We start from the raw sequence: 19865 nt of genomic DNA, 5'->3' as shown, positions 1-19865 counted from the left end.
TCTCCCCCCCCCCCCCCCTCCTCCCTTGGCTTTCCCCGGGCCGCCCCGGCTCGCCCCCCTCCCCGGGGCTACCGGGCATGGAGGGGGCGGCGGGAGCCCGGCCAAGCGGGCACCGCTGAATCGCGCCCGGCTCCCGGTGCCGGGGGCCGCCGGCGGGGACCCCATGAGCGGCTGAGCGGGGCCGGTGCCCCCCGCCCGTCCATGGGCGCGCTGGAGCCGGGCACCGGAGCCCCCCGCCCCGCCGCCCCCATGCTCAGCACCGCCGCCAGCTTCGCCAAGGAGCCGCCGGGCCCCCGGGACGCCGCCGCCGCCGCCGCCGCCTACTACGGTGATGGGGGGGGACCGGAGCCGGGAGTCCCCCCGCTGCCCTACGCTGCTCCCGGTGGCTTCGGCAGCCGGTTCCTGGGACCCTGCCCGCCTTACCGGGCACCGCCGCCGCCGCCTCCCGCCGCCGCCCCGGTGGAGGGTTACGCCGTCGAGGGTTACGCGGGCGCGGAGCTGTACGCGGGAGTGGAGGGCGCTTACGGCCCCGGGGCCGGCCCGCTGTGCCCCCGCACCGGGCCGCTCTGCGCCCTGCCCGGTTACCGGGCGGCCGGTAAGGTGCAGGTGATGCTCAACAACTACCCGCTCTGGGCCAAGTTCCACAAGCACCAGACCGAGATGATCATCACCAAGCAGGGCAGGTGAGCCGGGGGGCAGCGGGGGGCACAGCCCGGCACCGGGACCCCCACGGGCATCGGAGAGGGTGGGGGTGCGGTGTGGGCAGGGGTACAGGCAGCGTGGCGGCGGTGGGGTGGGCGCGCCGGCAGCGTGGGTGCAAGAGCGGGGTGCGGGACGGGCCTGTGGGGTGGGCTGGGGGTGGCCGGCGCGGTGAGGGGCTGGAGGGGGCTGCCTCACGTCCCCAAAGGGCTGGAGGTGTGGGAGGTGTTTGTGGGGCTGGGGGTCCCCGTCCGCCCGTGGGAGCGGGGAGGGGAGCTGTGCAAGAGGGGATCCCCGTCCCTGTGGGGCTGGGGGCGATGCCCGTCTGTGTGGGCAACGGGAAAAAAGTGGGGGTACAGCAGACCAGACCCCCCAGGTCTCATTTTCTAGGGGCGTTGAGGCTTGCTGGAAGGAGAAGGGGGTCTGGGGGGTGTCCCCCCTGTGTCAGGGTGGGAGAGCGGAGTCCGGACCTCCCGTGCCCAGGCAGGGTTTGTTGTGCCAGGAAGCTCACGGAGATGGTGCCGGCGGCCTGGAGGCAGCGTTTACCCAGCCTCGACCCACGGGCCGCATCCAGAGCTCCGCACTGCAACAAGTAGTGAGAGCCCGGTGCCTGCCGGGGCCCGGGAGGGTGCCAGCGGCCCCCGGCCACCGCACGAGCACAGTGGGTGGGTGGGTGACACCCCCTCTACTTGCCATCCTCCGTCCGGGATGGAAATCCCCCACCCTGCTCTGTGGGGCGAGCAGAGGCTGGGTGCACCCCGTGTGCCCGGGGACGGGGGAGCATTTTGGCAACGTCCCGGGTGCCGAAACAGCCGTGGGTGACACTGCAGCCGGGCACCGGCTGTCCCCTCCGTGCTGCCTCCCGCCTGGGGTGTTCACGGGCTGCGGGTTCCTGGGGCTGGGGGATACGTGGGGGGGACACCGTCCGCCCCACCCCTGCAGCACCCCTGCTTGCAGGGTCTGGAGGGGGCCGGGTGCGATACGGGCCCTGGGGGGCCATGGAGTCGCCCCGACTTGGAGCAAGGGGAGCCCGAAACGCTGGTGCCCACCCTGAGCCCGTCCTTCGGCCCCACACCGGGGTGATGTGGGTGGGGGGAGCCGGGCCCTGGGCTGCAGTTTGGGAGGTCTCGGCGGGATCGTGCTGGGGGCGAGGAGAGGAGGGTGGGCCAGGGCATGGGGCTCAGCCCTTTCCGGATCAGGCTCAGGGGCTGTGCCGTGGCTCCCAAAAATCCATGGCAAGAGGGAGACAGGGCAGCGCACGCCCGCTGCGTGCAGGGCAGCTGGCGGAGACCCCCCCCCAGCTCCTTCTGCTGCAGCGACCCCCCCACCGCTGCCATTCCTCCGCCCCGGGCTCCTCTTTCTGCCCAACGCCGGGGCTGGGCGCGGGGGCTGCCGGCAGCGATGCTCCTTGCCCTCTCCCCTTCCCTCCCTCGGCCGAGACAGACGGTGTCACTTTGATGCTGAGACCAACCTGCTTAATGTGTTGGAAGTCTAAACACGTTAGGGCCGCTTGGTTTGCCACAGCCGTTCCCAGGCCTGCTTCCCCCGCCGGGCTTGCGGCCGCTCGGCAGCAAACCGGCACCGGCACGGATGGGGTGACGTGTCCCCAGCATCGGCCGAGGGGGTGGCAGCAACCTGGGGCCCCCCCAAATGGTTGTTCTTCGCCTGCCATCGTTCAGGTCCTACAGAAACACGCTGGCATTCGCCCCGTTGCTTTCCTCCTCTCTTTTCCCGGCTGTCGTGGCGGGCGCCGGGGCAGTGCCCATCCCCGCCGTGTCAGGGCGGCTCAAGATCTGGTGCTGAGGGTCTGGAAACTGGGGTGCCCCCAGAGATCCCATCCCATCTGCCCCGCCGCGTGTCTGGGCTCTGCTGCCAGCTCCCAGCCTGAAACTGGGCCAGTTTGGGGCCCTTTTTCCAGCTCCGTCCCACCCGATGGCTCTGCAGAGGGGCTGGGGTCCGGGGGGGCCATGCTGTGTGCTGGGGGGGGGGCTCACAGCAAACCCAGCCTGGGAGATGTCGAACTCCGAGCCACAAAACATCCGTTTCCCCCAACCCCGAGCTGCTTTTGCAAAAAATCTGTGTGCAGGGCCAGGCTGCAGTGCTGCCGAGGCACAGGAAAAACCCCAAAGTGGGGGCTCGAGGGTGACGTGTGCCCTAACGCGGGCACCCCCCGGGCTCCGGGGCAGGGGATGCGTCCCGTCCCCGTCTTGCCAGGCTACGTGGGTCCCTCCTCGCTGGCACCCCTGGGGTGCAGCCCCCCGCGCCCCCGCAGAGAGGAGCTGAGGGCGGCTGGGAGACAGCAGCAGCAGGGCAAACCTGGCCGGGTGCTGGGGTTTAACCCCGCTGGCAGCTTCCCTGCCTGCTCCTGCCCCTCTACCCCGGCTCTGACGCCATCCCGTGCCATCCCACGCCATCCCGTGCTATCCCACGCCATCCCATGCCATCCCACGCCATCCCACGCCCACTCGTCCCCAGCAAAGATAATTTCCTGCAGGTTTCTCATGCAGGTCCCCATCCCTCCTCCGCTCTCCCCGGCTCTCGGGGCTCAGCCAGGGCAGGATTTCTGCGGAAACCCCCAAGGACTCGCCATCACCCCCGGCTGCGAAGGGCCTGGGGAATTCCTGCCACGGGTTTCTGCTGCGAAGCCAGGGCTGGCTTTGCCTTTTGGGGGGACACAGGGGCTGGCGTTGCGTTTGGGGGGGGACTCAGTGCTGCCTTTGGGGGATGCAGGGGCTGTCCTTGCATGTGGGGACGCAAGGGTGGCATTGCCTTTGGAGGCGACGCTGGGGATGGCTTTGCCCTTGGGGGACACAGGGGCTGGCGCTGCCTTTGGGGGGGACGTGGGGGACAGTTTTGGGGACACAAGGGTTGGTTTTGCCTTTTTGGGGGGGCTCAGGTTTGCCCAGGCCGGCAGCTGCTGTTCCCATCCAGGCTGGGCTGGGGGGACCCAGTGCCCGGCTGGCAGCTCTGCGGGGTTGGAGGCAGCAGCGCAGCCGTGCCGTGCCGTGCCACGCAGCCGTGCCACGCACCTATGCCATGCTGCGCAATGCAGCCACGCAGCGCCATGCAGCCACGCGCTGCAGCCACGCAGCACCATGCTGCCGTGCCATGCAGCCGCGCCATGTCACCGTGCCATGCATTGACATGCAGCCGCGCCATGTCGCCGTGCCATGTCGCCGCGCCATGCATTGCCAAGCAGCCGCGCCATGTCACCGCGCCATATCGCCACGCCTTGCCGAGCAGCTGTGCCATACAGCTGTGCCACGCAGCCGTGCAGGGGGGGCAGGTGGAGCGCGGTGGGCGCTGCGCCGCTCTCCCACGCGGCCGTGGTTCTTGCGGCTGCTTGGGCTGGGGCGCGCTGGGGTGCCATTGGGAGAGGGGGTGGCTCAGGAAGCCGGTGGCCCCCCCGGCGCTGCTGGGGTGCAGGCAGGGCTGGGCAGGGGGGGCACCGCTGGCGGGGGGGGGGGGGGGGGTGTGCTCCTGGCCATGGGCAGGTTTGCAGGTGGCTGCACCCCAGGTTTCTCTTCCACCTGGGTTCACCTGGACACCCTGTCCCTGTTCCCAATGTCCCCAGGGTCCCCCAATGTCACCTAGCGTCCTCTTGACACCCGCGTCCCTGGGATGTGCCAGCGTGCCCCCCCGCTCCCCATGTGCCCTGGCTCCCCTGCCCCATGGCCACATGCCCCGTCCCCCCCACACCCCCCCAAGTTGAGGGGTTCATTGAGAGACAAACCTGGGGGCAGCCTGAGAGCCAGGAGCCCCTTCCAGAGCTCCAGAAACAAACGTGCAAAAGGAGGGGAAACCAGGGGTGCCCACCAGCTTTTGGGGGGGTGGTGGTGTGAGCCAGCCAGGGCATCCTGCACCCCACCACGGCACCTCCCAAACCGCGGGGACCAAACCCAGGGGAACCAAGTCCTGCCCGAGCAGCAGCCCCCGGGAGCTCGAGCACCAGGGGATTTAAAAATAAACACGAGGCGTGCATGGTTTCGGGTCTTACCCCCGCCCTCCCGTGCCCCGGCCGAGCCCTGCGGTTTGCGCTGCGGCAGCGTTTGAGCTGTAACTCTCTCTCGCTGCTCCCCCGGCAGCGCGAGGCTCAGGGAGCCGGGGAACTGGTGGTGTCGGAGCAAGCAAGGTGCAAAAAAAAAAAAAAAACCAAACCAAAAAACCCCAGAAAAAGGCTTTCTTCCTCTCTGCTCCTTGCAGCAGCTCGGGGCTGGTGCAACACCCAGCCTGGCTGCTCGCCCCATGGCCAGCCATCACCCCGGCTCTCTGGGGTGCTGGGTGCCGGTGCAGGTGCCGGCGAGGCCTTCGGCACCTGGGAGCGCAGCGGTGGTGAGGCAGCGCCCGGCGAGAGCTCGGCGGGGGCTCGGAGGCAGCGCAGCCCCTCGCTGCCGCCCTTTGATGTGGCTACAATTTTTATCAGTGGCAGGAACCACCGTCCCTTGACACGGCCGCGTCGCGCTCGCTCCGGAGGCGATGTGGGCCCTGGGGAGATGCCCGCTTTTGGCGCACGGCCGGGGTCTGCGAGGGCTCGGCCCACCCTGGGGTACCGGGGCTGCTCGGGGCCGCCGTCCATCCCAGCCCCGGCGAGCACGTGTGCAGCTCCTCGCCATGAGCGCCGCTTTCTTTTTCTTTTTCTTTTCTCCCTCTCTCTTGCAAGGGCAATTTTGAGTCAGCGGAGCCCAGCGCGGGCTGTGCACGCTCTTTCCACCACCCTTTGCATGCTGCTTCCCCGGTGCCGCAGCGCTGCCCGAGCCGCGCTTCCTGCCGGGGCCGCGGCCGAGCCCCCACGTTCCTGCCTCGGCACCCGGCGCTGCGTGCGCTCCCAGCCCCTCGCTTTGCTCCTCACCCGCGTTTCGGCCCTCCTGGCCCACCCCCCAGTTGGGGTGCAGGGGCAGGACAGTGGCCCGGGGGGCTCGGCTGGTGCAGCACAGCCCCCTTGGCGCAGCGTGCCATCGCTGTCACAAGCTCTCAGGTCTCTGCCGTGGGGTGCGCTGGGGGCTGGGGTGGCCAGGAGCCGGCAGGGCAGGCAGGGCACCCCCTTCTTGGGCAGGTGGGAGGCAAAGTGACCCCCACCACCACCCAAGCTCCTGCCAGAGGTGAATCCTGCCGGGGGGGGCAGCCCCGCTGCCGGCTCCATCCCTTGCTCCCGCCGGGCTGAGGTCGGCTCCAGGGAGCAGCCCACCCTCCCTGCCCAAACCCACCCGGGTTCCCTTCTGGCACAGGGGGGGAGCAGAAGCCCCCAGCCCCACACGGGACCCCCTCAGCCAGGCAAGGCTTTCCGGGGCCCTTTCGGACAACGCTGGCACCCGCTTTATGAGAAACGCTGGCACTTCGAGGAAATGGGGAGGGAGGGGGCGAACCCAGCAACCCCCCCCCCCCGCCGCCCCCCGCACCTTCGCCCACCGGGTATGGCAGGCGTACGGCAGACGGGAAGCAGCACAGCCCGAGGGAGGGAGGAAGAGGGGAGGGGGCTGAGGGTGTGTGGGGTTGCAGCCCCCCAGCCCCCTTCCCCCCGGGGGGGTCGGGGTGAATTCCCCATCACCCCATGTGTATCTCACCCAGGCAAAGCTGGGAGGAGGGCTGAGGGTCCCCCGTGTCGGTCTGGGGGGGGGGGGGAGAGGGGGGCTTCATCCTGCTCCCCGCCGGCATTAATGCGGGTGACACGAACGGGGCAGCGGGGCCAGGGCTGCTAGTGGTGCTGAGGCTGGTGCCCAAATTTGGCTGCCAAAAGCCAAAACTCCGGTGGGTGCTGAAATGCCGCGGTCAAAGAGCCGAGCTCTGCCGGGGGGGGGGGGGGGGCTGAACCAGTGACCCCGGCCACGGCTCGAGGCCAACCTGCGCCGGCAACTGGGGCTACTGGGGCCGGTGATGGAAAAGGAAGGGGTGGGGGGTGTCAGATCTCCCACCCCAGGGCTGGGATTTGGGGTCCCCAGCCGGGTGTGGGGCGACAGCGGGATGCAGCCCCGCGGGGGGCAGCAGCTGCAGCCCCCGGGGCCGCAGGGTCCCCCCCAGCCGTCCCATCCCGTCCCCTTCCTGCCCTTGGCGCAGGCTGGCGCCCAGCCCGAAATAGCAGCGGGTGTTGGTTTCCGATCCGGAAGGTGCTCAGGGAGGGGGAGGAAGATGCCGGGGAGGGGGGGATCGGCCCCGAGAGCATCCCCCAGCTGCTGGGGTCAGTCAGCTCCTCCTGGGCACCCAGCCGGGCATGGAGCGGGGGGGGTGTCGGGCACCACGCTGCCTCAGTTTCCCCATCACCGCTCTTGCAAGGCAGCACCAACCCTCCCCGTGCAGCCCCTTGGCCCTGGCATTGGGGCGAGGGGGGGGTGTGACGGTGTCCTCGCCTCTGTCCCCTCCCCAGGCGCATGTTCCCCTTCCTCAGCTTCAACCTCTCGGGGCTCAACCCCGTGGCCCCACTACAGCGTCTGCGTGGACGTGGTGCTGGTGGACCAGCATCACTGGCGCTACCAGGGCGGCAAGTGGGTGCAGTGCGGCAAAGCCGAGGGCAACATGCCAGGTACGCCCCCCCCCCCCCCCGCCACCAGCACCCCCCTTCCTCATCCTCCTCCTCCTCACGGATGCCGGGCAAGGGGTAACCCCATCCCTGCTGCCCCCCCCCCCCCCCTTCCCAGGGAACCGCCTCTACCTGCACCCCCGACTCGCCCAACACCGGAGCCCACTGGATGCGGCAGGAGGTCTCCTTCGGGAAGCTGAAGCTCACCAACAACAAGGGCGCATCCAACAATGTTGGCCAGGTAAGGGGTTCCGCCGCCATGCCGGGCTGTGCCGGGTCCCCACATGGGCCCCCCGCCTTGACCACCCACTGCCCCCCTCCCCAGATGATCGTGCTGCAGTCGCTGCACAAGTACCAGCCCCGGCTGCATGTGACGGAGGTGAAGGGAGGGCGAGGGCGAGGAGGCGTACCCCTCCCCGCACACCCACACCTTCACCTTCCCCGAGACCCAGTTCATCGCTGTCACAGCCTACCAGAACGCCGATGTGAGTATGAGACCCCCCCGGGTCCCTAGCGTGGGGGTACCCCCCTCAAACAGCCCGCCCCAGCAGCACAGGAACCCCAGCAACCCCCCCAGCATCCTCCAGGGCCACAGAAACCACTGATACAACCCATTATCGCCCCAACATCACAGCAACCCCCCTGAGCAGCCCCTGGTAACCCCCGCCCAACACCCTGTAAGGCCCCCCCAGCATCAGGGAAACCCCCCTGGCATCCCCCCCAGGGTCCCCCCTCTGCCAACACCCCTGTCTGCAGCATCTCTGCAACCCCTGGTACACCCCCACATCCCCTCAGCATCCCAGTAGCCCCCCCCAGTACCCCCTGCATCCCCTCAGCATCCCAGTAGCCCCACCTGTACCCCCTGCATCCCCTCAGCATCCCAGTAGCCCCCCCCAGTACCCCCTGCATCCCCTCAGCATCCCAGTAGCCCCCCCCAGTACCCCCTGCATCCCCTCAGCTCCCAGTAGCCCCCCCCAGTACCCCTGCATCCCCTCAGCATCCCAGTAGCCCCCCCTGCATCCCCTCAGCATCCCAGTAGCCCCTCCAGTACCCCCTGCATCCCCTCAACATCCCAGTAGCCCCCCCCAGTACTCCCCCGCATCCCCTCAGCATCCCAGCACCCTGCAATGCCCCCCCCAGCCCCCCCACCAAGCACAGCCTGGGCCCCCCCAGCTGCAGCTGAGTCCCATGGGTGCTGGGGTGGGGTGTCCTGGGACAGGCAGGGAACTCTGGTGGGAAAAGGGATGGGGGGACATCACGGGGGGGGGGCGGGGGGCAGGCTGGCAGCAGCCCCAGCCCCCCCATCTCCATGCCCCCCCCCCCCCCCCCCCCCAGATCACGCAGCTGAAGATCGACCACAACCCCTTCGCCAAAGGCTTCCGGGACAACTTCGACTCGTGAGTGTCCCCCCCCCACCCTCCCACCAGTGCCCCCCAAACTGGGCCGGCAGGAGGGCGTCCCCCCACTCCTACCCTGTCCCCCCCAGGATGTACACGGCCTCGGAGGGCGACCCCGCCTCACCCCCGTCTCCTCCGGACGCTCCCGGCTGCCAGCAGCTCCTGCCCGCTCCCCGCTTCCAGCCCTTCCTGCCCGAGCAGTACCCGCTGCCCCCCGGGCACTTCTTCGGTGGGGAGCGGGGGGCTCCGCTGCCCCTGCCCCCCAAGGACCCCCCCGCGCTGGTACTTCACCCCCCAGCAGCCCCCTGCCAGCGGGCCACTGGAGTACGGTGGCTACGAGGCGGGGTACGGGGGGGGCAAGCTGGTGCCCTACGGGGTGAAGCCCTTCACCCTGCCGCCCGCCCCCCACCCTCCCCTGCCCTACTACCCCGAGGGGCCGGGGGGCTTCGGGGCAGCGGGGGGCTGGAGCCCCGGGCAGTACGGCCCCAAGGGCAGCCCCGGGGCTCTGGGCTGGTACCCCGGGAGCCCCGGGAGGAGAAGGGGAAGGAGGCGGAGGGCTGGCCCCCCGAGCCCCCTGCCACCCGCCTCGGGTGACTCCTCGGACTCGGGGCTGTACGAGTGCAAGCGGCGGCGGGTGTCCCCGTACCCCTCCAGCGCCGAAAGCTCCCCCCCACCCCGCAACGGGGACATCTACGACAAGGACGCGGGCACCGATGGCGGCTACTACGGCTTCTACGGCAACTGAGCCGTACTGGGGGGGGGGGGGGTCCTCAGACACCCCCCCCGCCCCAGGCACCCCAAGACCACAGGAGCTGGGAGCAAGGGGGTCCCGTGTGCCCCCCCCTATTTAACACCCATATCCTGGGAAGACTTGAGCGGAGGGGGGGGCTGCAGCCAGACAATCAGCCCCCGGTGCCACCCAGGTGGGGTGCGGGGGCAAGCGGGGAGGGGGGGGGGTGGGTGGGTGGGTGTTTTGTTTTTTTTTTTTTGTCGTCAGTGGTTTTTAGGGGGGGGGGGGGTGTTAATGCTGAAGTATTTATTGAGCCCCGCCCGTGCGCCTGGCATGGGGGCCGGGGGGTCGCAGCATATCTTGCAATAAAGGGGACGCTGTGGGGCACGGCTCTTTGCTCTCCTCTGTGGGCAGGCGGGAGGGAAACTGAGGCACTGGGGGGGGGGGGGGGCTAAGGGACACTGCCCCCCCCCCAAAATTCCTTGCTGGGGGGACCCAGGTGTCCTGGGGCCGGGAGGGGGGTCCTGAGCCGCAGGGCCGGGCAGTGGGAGAAGGAAGCTCTCTGCACCCCCCAGCTCTTTGCAGCCTTTATTAGAGCAGCCCCTGCGCAGTTTGGGGGGGGCTGGAGGGGTCTGCCCGCCCGCGGGCACCCCGGGGGTGCCCTGCTGCCCTCCCCCCCGTGAGCCAGGGCCCCCGGCATCCCGTGCCCCCGGGGCAGGGGGCACCCGCCAGCCCCTGCCCCCAAATGCCCCAGCCAGCCCTGAGGCTCTGCCCTGGGGTCGGGGGGGAGGAACCGCCTGTGCCCCCCCCCGCTTTTGTATCACAGTTTCGCTTAAATACCGGCAAAATGGGGGGGGGGGGGGGGCACTGCACCCCCAGTGCTGCGGGGACCAGCCCCGCTGCCGGGCACCACTGCTGTGATGAGCTGGGGGGGCTCAGCACCACTGCTGTGATGAGCTGGGGGGGCTCAGCACCCCACGGGGGGGAGGGGTCGCTACCACAGCACCGCGCTGTCCAGGTGGGCGAAGCCGGGGTCCAGGCGCAGCTTCCAGTAGGTGTTGTTGGTGACCCACGACTCCTTGCCGTTGGCGTCCGTCAGCCGCCTGGGGATGGGCTGGGGGGTCACGCCTGGGGTGCCACCAAGACCCCCCGGGGGTCTCCCCAATTCCCTGAGTGCCCCGCACCCCCCTGAGCCACGCGGTACCCCCGTGCCGGACCTGAAGAAGCGAGCCTGGTGCGTGATGTTGTTCTCCTCCATCACCCGGCGCCGGTCCCGCTGCAGCTGCTCGATCTGGCGCTTCTGCGTCTCGGCCGCCGGCACGTTGCCTTCTTCCAGGTACCTTGGCGGGGGGGGGGGGGGACGGACACACGGCATCGCTGTAACGAGCTGGGCAGCCTCAGCACGCCCCCCCCCGCCCGTGCCGGGGTGCCGCTCACCGCTGGTCGGGGCGCAGGCGGGTGTCGGTGGAGGGCAGGACCCGGCGTAGCTCGGGCGTGAGCTCGTTCAGCTCCAGGGCAAACTGGGTGAAGCCGTAGTTCCTCTCGTGGTCGGGGGGCATGGGGTCTGCAGGAGAGGGGCGGGGGGCACGCTGCTGAGACCCCCAGGACAGGGGGTCCCCCCCCGAGCGGCCCCCCCCATCCTTACTGGCTCTCCAGACGCACTGGGCCCGGGGCCGGCCCGCGGTGCAGCCCCTCGTGCCACTTGCCGGCCAGGCGCTCCAGCACCGTCCCGCTGCGGCTCAGCACGGCCCCCTGCACCTCGTTGGCCCCCGCGCCCCAGTACCGCGCCTGCAGCCACAGCGGGAGGGGCGGGGTGGGCGGGGGCCGGGGTGGGGTCATTTGGAAAGGGTGGGGGCCGTCGGGAAAGGGGCGGGGCCGCCGGGAAAGGGTGGGGCCCTGAGTGGGGGGCGGGGCCTTTGGGAAAGGGGCGGGGGCTTTGGGAAAGGGGCGGGGGCTTTGGGAAAGGGGCGGGGCCCTGAGTCGAGGGGCGGGGCCATGGGGAAAGGGGGCGGGGGCCATTGGGAATTGGTGGGGCTGTCAGGAAAGGGTGGGGCCATCGCGGAAAGGGGCGGGGCCATCGGGAAAGGGTGGGGCCCTGGGGGGGCGGGGCCATTGGGAAAGGGTGGGGCTGTCAGGAAAGGGTGGGGCCATCGGGAAAGGGGCAGGGCCCTGTGTGGGGGCAGGGCCATTGGGAAAGGGTGGGGCTGTCAGGAAAGGGTGGGGCTGTCGGGAAAGGGGCAGGGCCCTGTGTGGGGGCAGGGCCATTGGGAAAGGGTGGGGCTGTCAGGAAATGGGTGGGGGCCCTGAGTGAGGGGCAGGGCCATTGGGAAGGGGCGGGGCCATAGGGAAAGGGGCGGGGCCATAGGGAAAGGGGCGGGGCCATAGGGAAAGGGGCGGGGCCCTGAGTCGAGGGGCGGGGCCATGGGGAAAGGGGCGGGGCCATTGGGAATTGGTGAGGCTGTCAGGAAAGGGTGGGGCCATCGCGAAAGGGGCGGGGCCATCGGGAAAGGGTGGGGCCCTGGGGGGCGGGGCCATTGGGAAAGGGTGGGGCTGTCAGGAAAGGGTGGGGCCATCGGGAAAGGGGCAGGGCCCTGTGTGGGGGCAGGGCCATTGGGAAAGGGTGGGGCTGTCAGGAAAGGGTGGGGCTGTCGGGAAAGGGGCAGGGCCCTGTGTGGGGGGCAGGGCCATTGGGAAAGGGTGGGGCTGTCAGGAAATGGGTGGGGCCCTGAGTGAGGGGCAGGGCCATTGGGAAGGGGCGGGGCCATAGGGAAAGGGGCGGGGCCCTGAGTGGGTGGTGGGGCCATTGGGAAAAGGGTGGGGCTGTCAGGAAAGGGTGGGGCTGTCAGGAAAGGGTGGGGGCTGTCAGGAAAGGGTGGGGCCATCAACAATGGGGTGGAGTCATTGGGAAAGGGTGGGGCCCTAAGTGAGGGGCGGGGCCATGGGAACAGGGTGGGGCCATCCAGGGGCGGGGCAAGAACAGGCAGTGTTTAGATTGGCGTGTGGGTGGAAGGGGCGGGGCCACACCCGAAGCGGTGGGGCCAGGTAATGATGATGTGGAGGAGGGCGGAGTCGGGAGCACAGGGAAGGGGGGCGGTGCTACAGGGTGGGCGTGGCCGGGGGCTAATGGGCGTGGCCGGGACAGGGCGGGGCAGGGCGTGGCAAGGCACACCTTGCAGAAGGTGATCTTGCAGTGGTAGGAGGCGGTCGCGGGTGTTGCGGATCAGCACCTCCCCGTAGTGCTCGATCCAGCGCGGGCCGCTGAGGACGTTGTGGATGCACGTCGTCACCTTGTTCCACTCAAAATGGTCGCCGGTCCTGCGGGCACCCCCGCACCGTCGGCTGCGGCAGGCGGGGCAGGGCGGCGCCGGGCGGGGCCGGGGCCACGGGCCGGGGGTCCTCACCTGGGCAGCCGGACGTTGACGGTGCCCACGGGGACGATCTCCAGGGATTTGCCCCAGAATTTGTTTTTTCCACCTCATGTCTGCGGGGACGGGAGGAGGTGAGACCCCCGCCCCGGCCCCCCTCACCCATCCCCAACGCCCTCCTCGGCGCCCACCTTGCCAGAAGACGAAGTTGTCGGACTCGGCATGGCAAGCGGAGATGGGGGGGTGGTGGCAGACCTGGGGGGAGGCAAAGGGACACGCCACCCGCCCCGTCCGGCCCCGGCCCCGCTCCCCGGCCCCGGCCCCGGCCCCACCTGCTCGCTGATGAAGCGGAAGCCGCGGTCAGGCCGCACGCACTCGTAGGTCTCGCCCAGCACCGGGTTGAAGGGCTTGCTGCCCGCCCGGTAGTAGGTGAGGCGTAGGCGGACACGGCGAAGGCGGCCACGTAGACCTGCCACCGCAGCCACGCGCTGAGGGCGGGGCACCGCATCGCCACGCCCCCCCACGAGGGGCGTGGCACCCACTGGCCCCGCCCCCCTGGCCCACGCCCATGGCCAGTGCTGCTGGGGGGGGGCGGCTGAGCACCCCCCCCCGTGTCCCCCCGACCCTGCACCCCCCCCTGCTCCCACATGCCCCAGGAGCCCCCCGTGTCCCCCTGAGCTCCCTCTGTGTCCCCCGAGCCCCCCGAGTCCCCATCCCTGACCCCCCCGTGTCCCCCCGGCCATGCACCCCCCCTGCTCCCACATGCCCCAGGAGCCCACCCGTGTCCCCGTGTGTCCCCGAGCTCCCTCTGTGTCCCCCGAGCCCCCCCGTGTCCCCATCCCTGACCCCCCCATGTCCCCCCCACCCTGCACCCCCCCTGCTCCCACATGCCCCAGGAGCCCCCCCGTGTCCCCTAAATCCTCAAACTCCTGTCCCCCGAGCCCCCCAAGTCCCCATCCCTGACCCCCCATGTACCCCCCGCCCTGCACCCCCCCTGCTCCCACATGCCCCAGGAGCCCCCCGTGTGTCCCCGAGCTCCCTCTGTGTCCCCCGAGCCCCCCGTGTCCCCATCCCTGACCCCCATGTCCCCCCGGCCATGCACCCCCCCTGCTCCCACATGCCCCAGGAGCCCCCCATGTCCCCTAAATCCTCAAACTCCCCACGTCCCCACGAGCTCCCTCTGTGTCCTCCGAGCCCCCCGTGTCCCCATCCCTGACCCCCCATGTCCCCCCGGCCCTGCACCCCCCCTGCTCCCACATGCCCCAGGAGCCCCCCGTGTGCCCCATGTCCCCTAAATCCTCGAACTCTCCGTGTCCCCCGAGCCCCCCTGTCCCCCAAGCCCCCAACCTTCCCGAGCCCCCCGTGTCCCGCACATCCCCCGTGCCCTCGACCTCTCCATGCCACCCTCCCGCCCCCAAAGTCCCTCGTGTCCCCCGAGCCCCCCATGTCCCCCAAGCTCCCCCTGCCCCTGATGTCCCCCAAGCTCCCCTGTGCCCCCTGAGCCCCTGGTGTCCCCCACGCCCCCTGAGCCCCCTTGTCCCGCGAGCTCCCCCTGTCCCCATGCCCCCCGTGCTCCCCAAGCCCCCTGAGCCCCCCGAACCCCTGGTGTCCCCCGTGCCCCCTGAGCCCCCCATGTCCCCCAAGCCCCCCCGCCCCTGATATCCGCCATGTCCCCCAAGCTACCCATGCCCCCAGTGTCCCCCTTGTCCCCCGAGCCCCACCCCTGCCCCCAGTGCCCCCTGAGCCCCCCAAGTCCCCCAAGTCCCCCCTGCCCCCGAGCCACCCGTGCCCCTGGTGTCGCCCGTGTCCCCTTGTCCCCCGCGTCCTCAAGCCCCCCGAGTCCCCTGAACCGCCCATGCCCCCGAGCCCCGCAAGCCCCCGCTGCCCCCGAGCCGCCCGTGCCCCCGGTGTCCCCCGTGTCCCCGGTACCCCCGTGTCCCCCCAGCCCCCCGGGCTCACCAGCCGCTGGCGGGGGTCGCGGGCGCGGCTGGCGCGGTCCAGCAGCCCGCTGTACTCCAGCTCCTCGCAGAGCCGCTGCAGCGTGTTGAGCGGCTCGTTGAGCTGCACGGGCAGCGCCACGCGTGACAGGTCCTTGCCCACGCTGCTCCGCAGCAGCCCCCACAGGCTCACGTCCCCCGCCGGCGCGGGGGGGGCGGGCAGGCGGCTCCGCCGCCGCGGGTCCGGACCCGGCAGCTCCAGCGGCGGCGGCTCCGCGGGCGCCCCGGGCCCCTCCGCTCCTGCCGGGCACCGGGCACCGGGCGCTGGGGCGGAGCCGGACCCCCCGCTCCCGGCCCCCCCCGTCCCGTTACCCCCTGGTCCCGGCTCCCCCAGGTCCCCCCCATTCCGTACCTGTGGGGGCTGCCCCGCCCCCCCCGCCCCAGTCCCCCTCATTCCGTACCCGTCGGGGGGCTGCCCGGCCCCCCCATTCCATACCTGTCGGGGGGCCGACCCCCTGCCCCTGTGTCCCCCCCCGGCCCCACCATTCCATACCTGTCGGGGGGCCGACCCCCTGCCCCTGTGTCCCCCCCGGCCCCACCATTCCATACCTGTCGGGGGGCCGACCCCCTGCCCCTGTGTCCCCCCCGACCCCCCCATTCCATACCTGTCGGGGGGCCGACCCCCTGCCCCTGTGTCCCCCCCGACCCCCCCCATTCCATACCTGTCGGGGGGCCGACCCCCTGCCCCTGTGTCCCCCCCGGCCCCACCATTCCATACCTGTCGGGGGGGCCGACCCCCTGCCCCTGTGTCCCCCCCGACCCCCCCATTCCATACCTGTCGGGGGGCCGACCCCCTGCCCCTGTGTCCCCCCCCGGCCCCACCATTCCATACCTGTCGGGGGGCCGACCCCCCTGCCCCTGTGTCCCCCCCGGCCCCACCATTCCATACCTGTCGGGGGGCCGACCCCCTGCCCCTGTGTCCCCCCCCGACCCCCCCATTCCATACCTGTCGGGGGGCCGACCCCCTGCCCCTGTGTCCCCCCCGGCCCCACCATTCCATACCTGTCGGGGGGCCGACCCCCTGCCCCTGTGTCCCCCCCGACCCCCCCATTCCATACCTGTCGGGGGGCCGACCCCCTGCCCCTGTGTCCCCCCCGGCCCCACCATTCCATACCTGTCGGGGGGCCGACCCCCTGCCCCTGTGTCCCCCCCCGGTCCCGTTCCACCCCGGCCCCCCCATTCCATACCTGTCGGGGGGCGACCCCCCTGCCCCTGTGTCCCCCCCCGGTCCCGTTCCCCCCCGGCCCCCCCATTCCATACCTGTCGGGGGGCGGCCCCCCTGCCCCTGTGTCCCCCCCGGTCCCGTTCCCCCCTCGGTCCCCCCATTCGGTACCTGTCGGGGGGCTGCCCGGCCCCCCCGGCTCCCGTCTCGCCCCGGTCCTCCCCATTCCGTAGCTGTCGGGGGGCTGCCCGGTCCCCCCCAGGTCCCTCCCATTCCTTACTCGTCGGGGAGCGGCCCCCCTGCCCCTGTATCCCCCCCGGCCCCCCCCGCCCCGGTCCCCCCCTTCCGTACCCGTCGGGGGGGCGGCCCGGCCCCCCCGGCTCGGCCGCGTCCTCGCCGGCGCTGGCCTCGCTGGCGCAGGATTCGTCGTCCGAGGGCTGCGGGGGGGCAGGGACCGTCGGCGGCTTCGGGGGTCCGGGGGGGGGGCTCTAGGGGTTACCCCACCGAGGGGGGGGGGGGGCAGGAGGGGCTGCACCGGGCAGGGCCCCCCCGGGACGAGCCCCAGGTACCTGGGATGGGCGGGGGAGGGGGCAGGATGGGGAGAGGGCGGGGGGTATCGGTGGGGCTGCAGGAGGGGGGAGCGGGGGGGGGGGGGCACCTGCAGCACCCGGCCCCCACCACCGGGCTCGGAGACTGCGGAGACCCCGAGCGCCTGGAGAAAGGGGGGGGGAAACGGGGGCTGGGGGGGATACAGGGGCTGGGGGGGGGACACGGGGAGCAGGTGGGGGCACGGGGATACAGGGGCTGCGGGGGCCATGGGGAGCAGGGGGGACACAGGGACCAGGGGGCCATGGGGACCGGGGGGGGGACACAGGCACCGGCAGGGGGGCCATAGGGGCTGGGGGGGGACACGGGCACCGGGGGGGGGGGGGGGGGGCACTCCCAGGCTGGCTATCAGGGAGGGGTCGGGGAGAAGAGAAGGGAGAGATGAACCCCCAGCAACACCGGGAGGGGGACGGGGGGGGGGGTCCGCAGAGCCCCACCCCTGCCACGGCCCCACCCTGCCATAGCCCCCCCCCCCCCCCCCCCCGTCCCCGTCCCACCTCGTTCTCAGAGGAGCTGGCGGAGAGGAAGACCTCGCAGGCGTCGAAGAACTCGGTGTGCGAGTCGGCCAGCGAGACGATGCTGCGGTTGGAGAGCTGCTGCTCGCGGCCCCTTGGCCGGCAGCGCGTCCGGCTGCGGGGACAGCCACCGCCTCAGCACCCCCACCCGGGGACCACCCGGACCCCCCACCCCATCCCGGCTCCCCCTGACCTCGTCAGGGTGCAGCGAGGCGAAGGAGTCCAGGGTGGTGTCGGAGGAGACGGAGAGGGAGTGGAAGCGGCGCAGGGCGGCCTGCGGAGGTGGGGGGGGGGGAGGCTGAGCCGAGCCAGCGCGGGGACATCGGGGAGGGGGCATCACCCTCAGCACCGGGCTGAGACCCTGCCGACTCGCCGTACCCACCACCAGCGACCACCCCCGGGCCCCGGCCAGACCCAAAGCCCGGGGGGGCGGCCCTGCCCGTCCCCCATGCGATCCCTCACCCCGGTTTTGCCGGCACTGCCCGGGCGTGGGGCTGAGCGCCGTCGGTCCAGCGCCTGCCGCATCTCCTCCAGCCGGGCCCTCTCGGCTGTCAGTGCAGCCACCACACTGCTGAGCGAGCCGTGCACTGCCGGGAGACACGGGCAGGCGGTCGGGCCGCAGCACGGCACCCCGGCACCCACCCTGCCGCCGCCGGCATTCCTGGCGGGGCTCAGCACCCACCCCCCCCAGCCCATCCCACCTTTCTGGGCCAGGACCCAGAAGCTCCTCTGCAGCTGGCTGTACTCGGGGGGGGAGGCTGAAGGGCAGCTGGCTCTGCGACGGCTCCAGGTAGCGTGAGAGGTTGGGGACGGAGCCGTGCAGGCGGCCCACCTTGGCGGGGGGAACGCGGGGGTCAGCGGGGGGCTGCGTCCCCGGGCAGCGGCTCGGCCGGCAGCAGGCAGAGCCCGGCAGGATGCCCGCTCCCCCTCACCCTGCCGATGGTGTCGTCCTTGGCGAAGCTCTGGGTGCACCAGATTTTGGTGGTCCTCCTGCCCTTCTTGGGCCTCTCCGCGGCGGCCGAGGGCTGTGAGCGAGAGGAGGGGGCTGCAGCCGGCCCCTCCCCGGGAAGGGAGGCTGCCACGCCGCTCAGCCCCGTGCCCACCGCTGCCGCGCTCACCTGGCTGCCAGAGATGAGGGGGGCCGAGGGGATGCGATGCAGGGCCTCCAGGCTCTGCAGCATGCCGGTCAGCTCCTGCAGCTTCGCCTGGCACTCCGACAGCTCTGCAGCGGGCACAGAGCGAGCCCAGTCGGGGATGGGGGACAGGGCATCCCCCCGCCCTGACTCCGCGCATCCCCTCCCGCCCTGCTCACCGGCCGAGCAGCGCTCCAGCCCCTCGCTGTCCTTCAGCCAAGCGTTCACCTTGTCCCGGGAGCTGGCAAGGGCGGAGAGGGCAGGGGCACTGCCCGAGGGCAGGATCCGCGTCCACGGGCCCTGCGGCAGCAGAGAAGGGGCATCGCCGGGGCTGCCGTCGGGACCCCCCGCGCCGGACACGGCCTCGCATCGCCACCCCGCAGTGCCACCCACCTGCGCGTTGGTGGGGGTCCTCCCTGCGGGACCCCCCCTGGGCCAGGGCTCGGGCCTCTCACCCTGATGATGGGAGCAGAGGCTGCTCACCCAGCTGCTGAAGAGCTCCGGGGACTTGATCTGCGGGACAGGGGCAAGTTGGGGTGGGGGGGGACCCGGAGGGGGGTTACCCAATGCCCCAGCCCCGGCTCCAGCCCCCACCAGCACCTTGAGGTGGTAGATGTTCTCCCCTGTGTCCAGGTCGACCCGCTGCGCCTTCTTGTTGATGGACATGACGGACTGACGGACGTCGATGGCTCCGTGCAGCTTGCCCTTGAGGACCTGGGGGAGCCCGGGGACGCCTGTCAGGGGGAAGACCCCCTTCCTCCGGGGGCCATGGGGTCTCCCCCGCCCCGAGCCCTCGGGGAGGCTGCACGGACACAGCCTGCCCCCGCACTCACGTCCTGGCGCGTGGTGGAGTATTTCAGGATGCCGTTTTCCAGCACAAAGTACCTCTGGGGACAGAGAAGGACGACGGTTGGGGGCGGGCGGGGGGGTAGAGACTGGTCCCTGCAGCCCCCCCATCCAGGGGCCCAAATAGCCCCAGGGATGGGGAGGGCACCCAGCACCGGCCGGGTGGCCGGGGGTCAGCTCCCAGTGCCAGCTCTGCCCCGTTACCTTGTGCCAGCCCTTCAGGGGCCATTTCCTCTTCTTGAGCAGGTAGCCCTCGTGCCGCTGCGGCTCCTGGCCCGGGCTGCCCCGCACACACGGCTCCTCCACCACCTCCCAGCTCTCCGAGCCCTGCCGGGGATGGGGGTCCCTTGGCACCGCGGGCAGCCGGGGTGCTCCCCACCTTGTCCCCAGGCAGGGACACTTGGCACTCCCCAGGGGATGGAGCATCTCTGGATCCCCCTTCTTAAAGTGGGGTGAAGCCCCCCGATGCCCTACGGCACCCCCAGTCCAGCCTGGGTACATCACTAGGATCCCGCTGGAGCCCCCCGCCCCAAGCCCGGAGCCCCCCGACCTGCTGAACGCTGCTGTGCTTGGAAGACACGGTGCTGTTGGAGCGCGACAGGGCCCTTTTCGGAGAGGACAGGTCCTTCTCGTGGCTGCCCATGGCTGGCGAGAGGGGAGGGATGGGGGGACCGGGCCAAGCCCCCCTCCCATCCGCACTGCGGGGCTGGTGGTCTGAGCTTGGCTGTCACGGCCCGGGCGGTGGGAGCCACTGCAAGGAGGGGACGCTGCGTCAGGGAGCCCAGGGAGGGCATCTCCCACCCTGCCAGCCATTTTTGTGCCCTGCCAGCCAGGTCCTCACAGGGACAAGGGGTGAGGGGGATCCCCCTGCCCCCCGGAAGCAGGAAGCCTCACGCGTGACTGC

The 19865-nt window shown here is 71.5% G+C and overlaps 2 protein-coding genes across 2 annotated transcripts; one reads left to right on the top strand and one right to left on the bottom strand.

Annotated features, from left to right (window-relative positions):
• The first annotated feature begins 201 nt into the window (after positions 1 to 201).
• TBX21 (T-box transcription factor 21) lies at positions 202 to 9352 on the top strand. The gene is given in 12 exon segments (XM_075722997.1): positions 202 to 683; positions 7058 to 7109; positions 7111 to 7213; positions 7329 to 7348; positions 7350 to 7451; positions 7536 to 7595; positions 7597 to 7695; positions 8546 to 8607; positions 8697 to 8877; positions 8879 to 9124; positions 9127 to 9188; positions 9190 to 9352. Coding segments are annotated over 12 exon segments (1632 nt in total).
• A 979-nt stretch (positions 9353 to 10331) lies between these two features.
• Positions 10332 to 19604, bottom strand: OSBPL7 (oxysterol binding protein like 7). The gene is given in 28 exon segments (XM_075722707.1): positions 10332 to 10440; positions 10555 to 10677; positions 10775 to 10901; positions 10983 to 11001; positions 11003 to 11125; positions 12507 to 12539; positions 12541 to 12652; positions 12739 to 12806; positions 12808 to 12818; positions 12894 to 12957; positions 13035 to 13135; positions 13138 to 13171; positions 14662 to 14947; positions 16222 to 16298; positions 16965 to 17075; positions 17077 to 17097; positions 17176 to 17256; positions 17445 to 17569; positions 17684 to 17735; positions 17737 to 17814; positions 17915 to 18007; positions 18101 to 18204; positions 18295 to 18415; positions 18509 to 18628; positions 18716 to 18829; positions 18949 to 19002; positions 19166 to 19288; positions 19512 to 19604. Coding segments are annotated over 28 exon segments (2577 nt in total).
• Between the last annotated feature and the right edge of the window lie 261 nt (positions 19605 to 19865).

Source organism: Pelecanus crispus, chromosome 18 (genome assembly GCF_030463565.1).
Source record: "Pelecanus crispus isolate bPelCri1 chromosome 18, bPelCri1.pri, whole genome shotgun sequence".
NCBI classification, from domain to species: Eukaryota; Metazoa; Chordata; class Aves; order Pelecaniformes; family Pelecanidae; genus Pelecanus; species Pelecanus crispus.
Note: the sequence above shows the minus strand (reverse complement) of the source record. Positions and strands in the feature narration are given on the sequence as shown.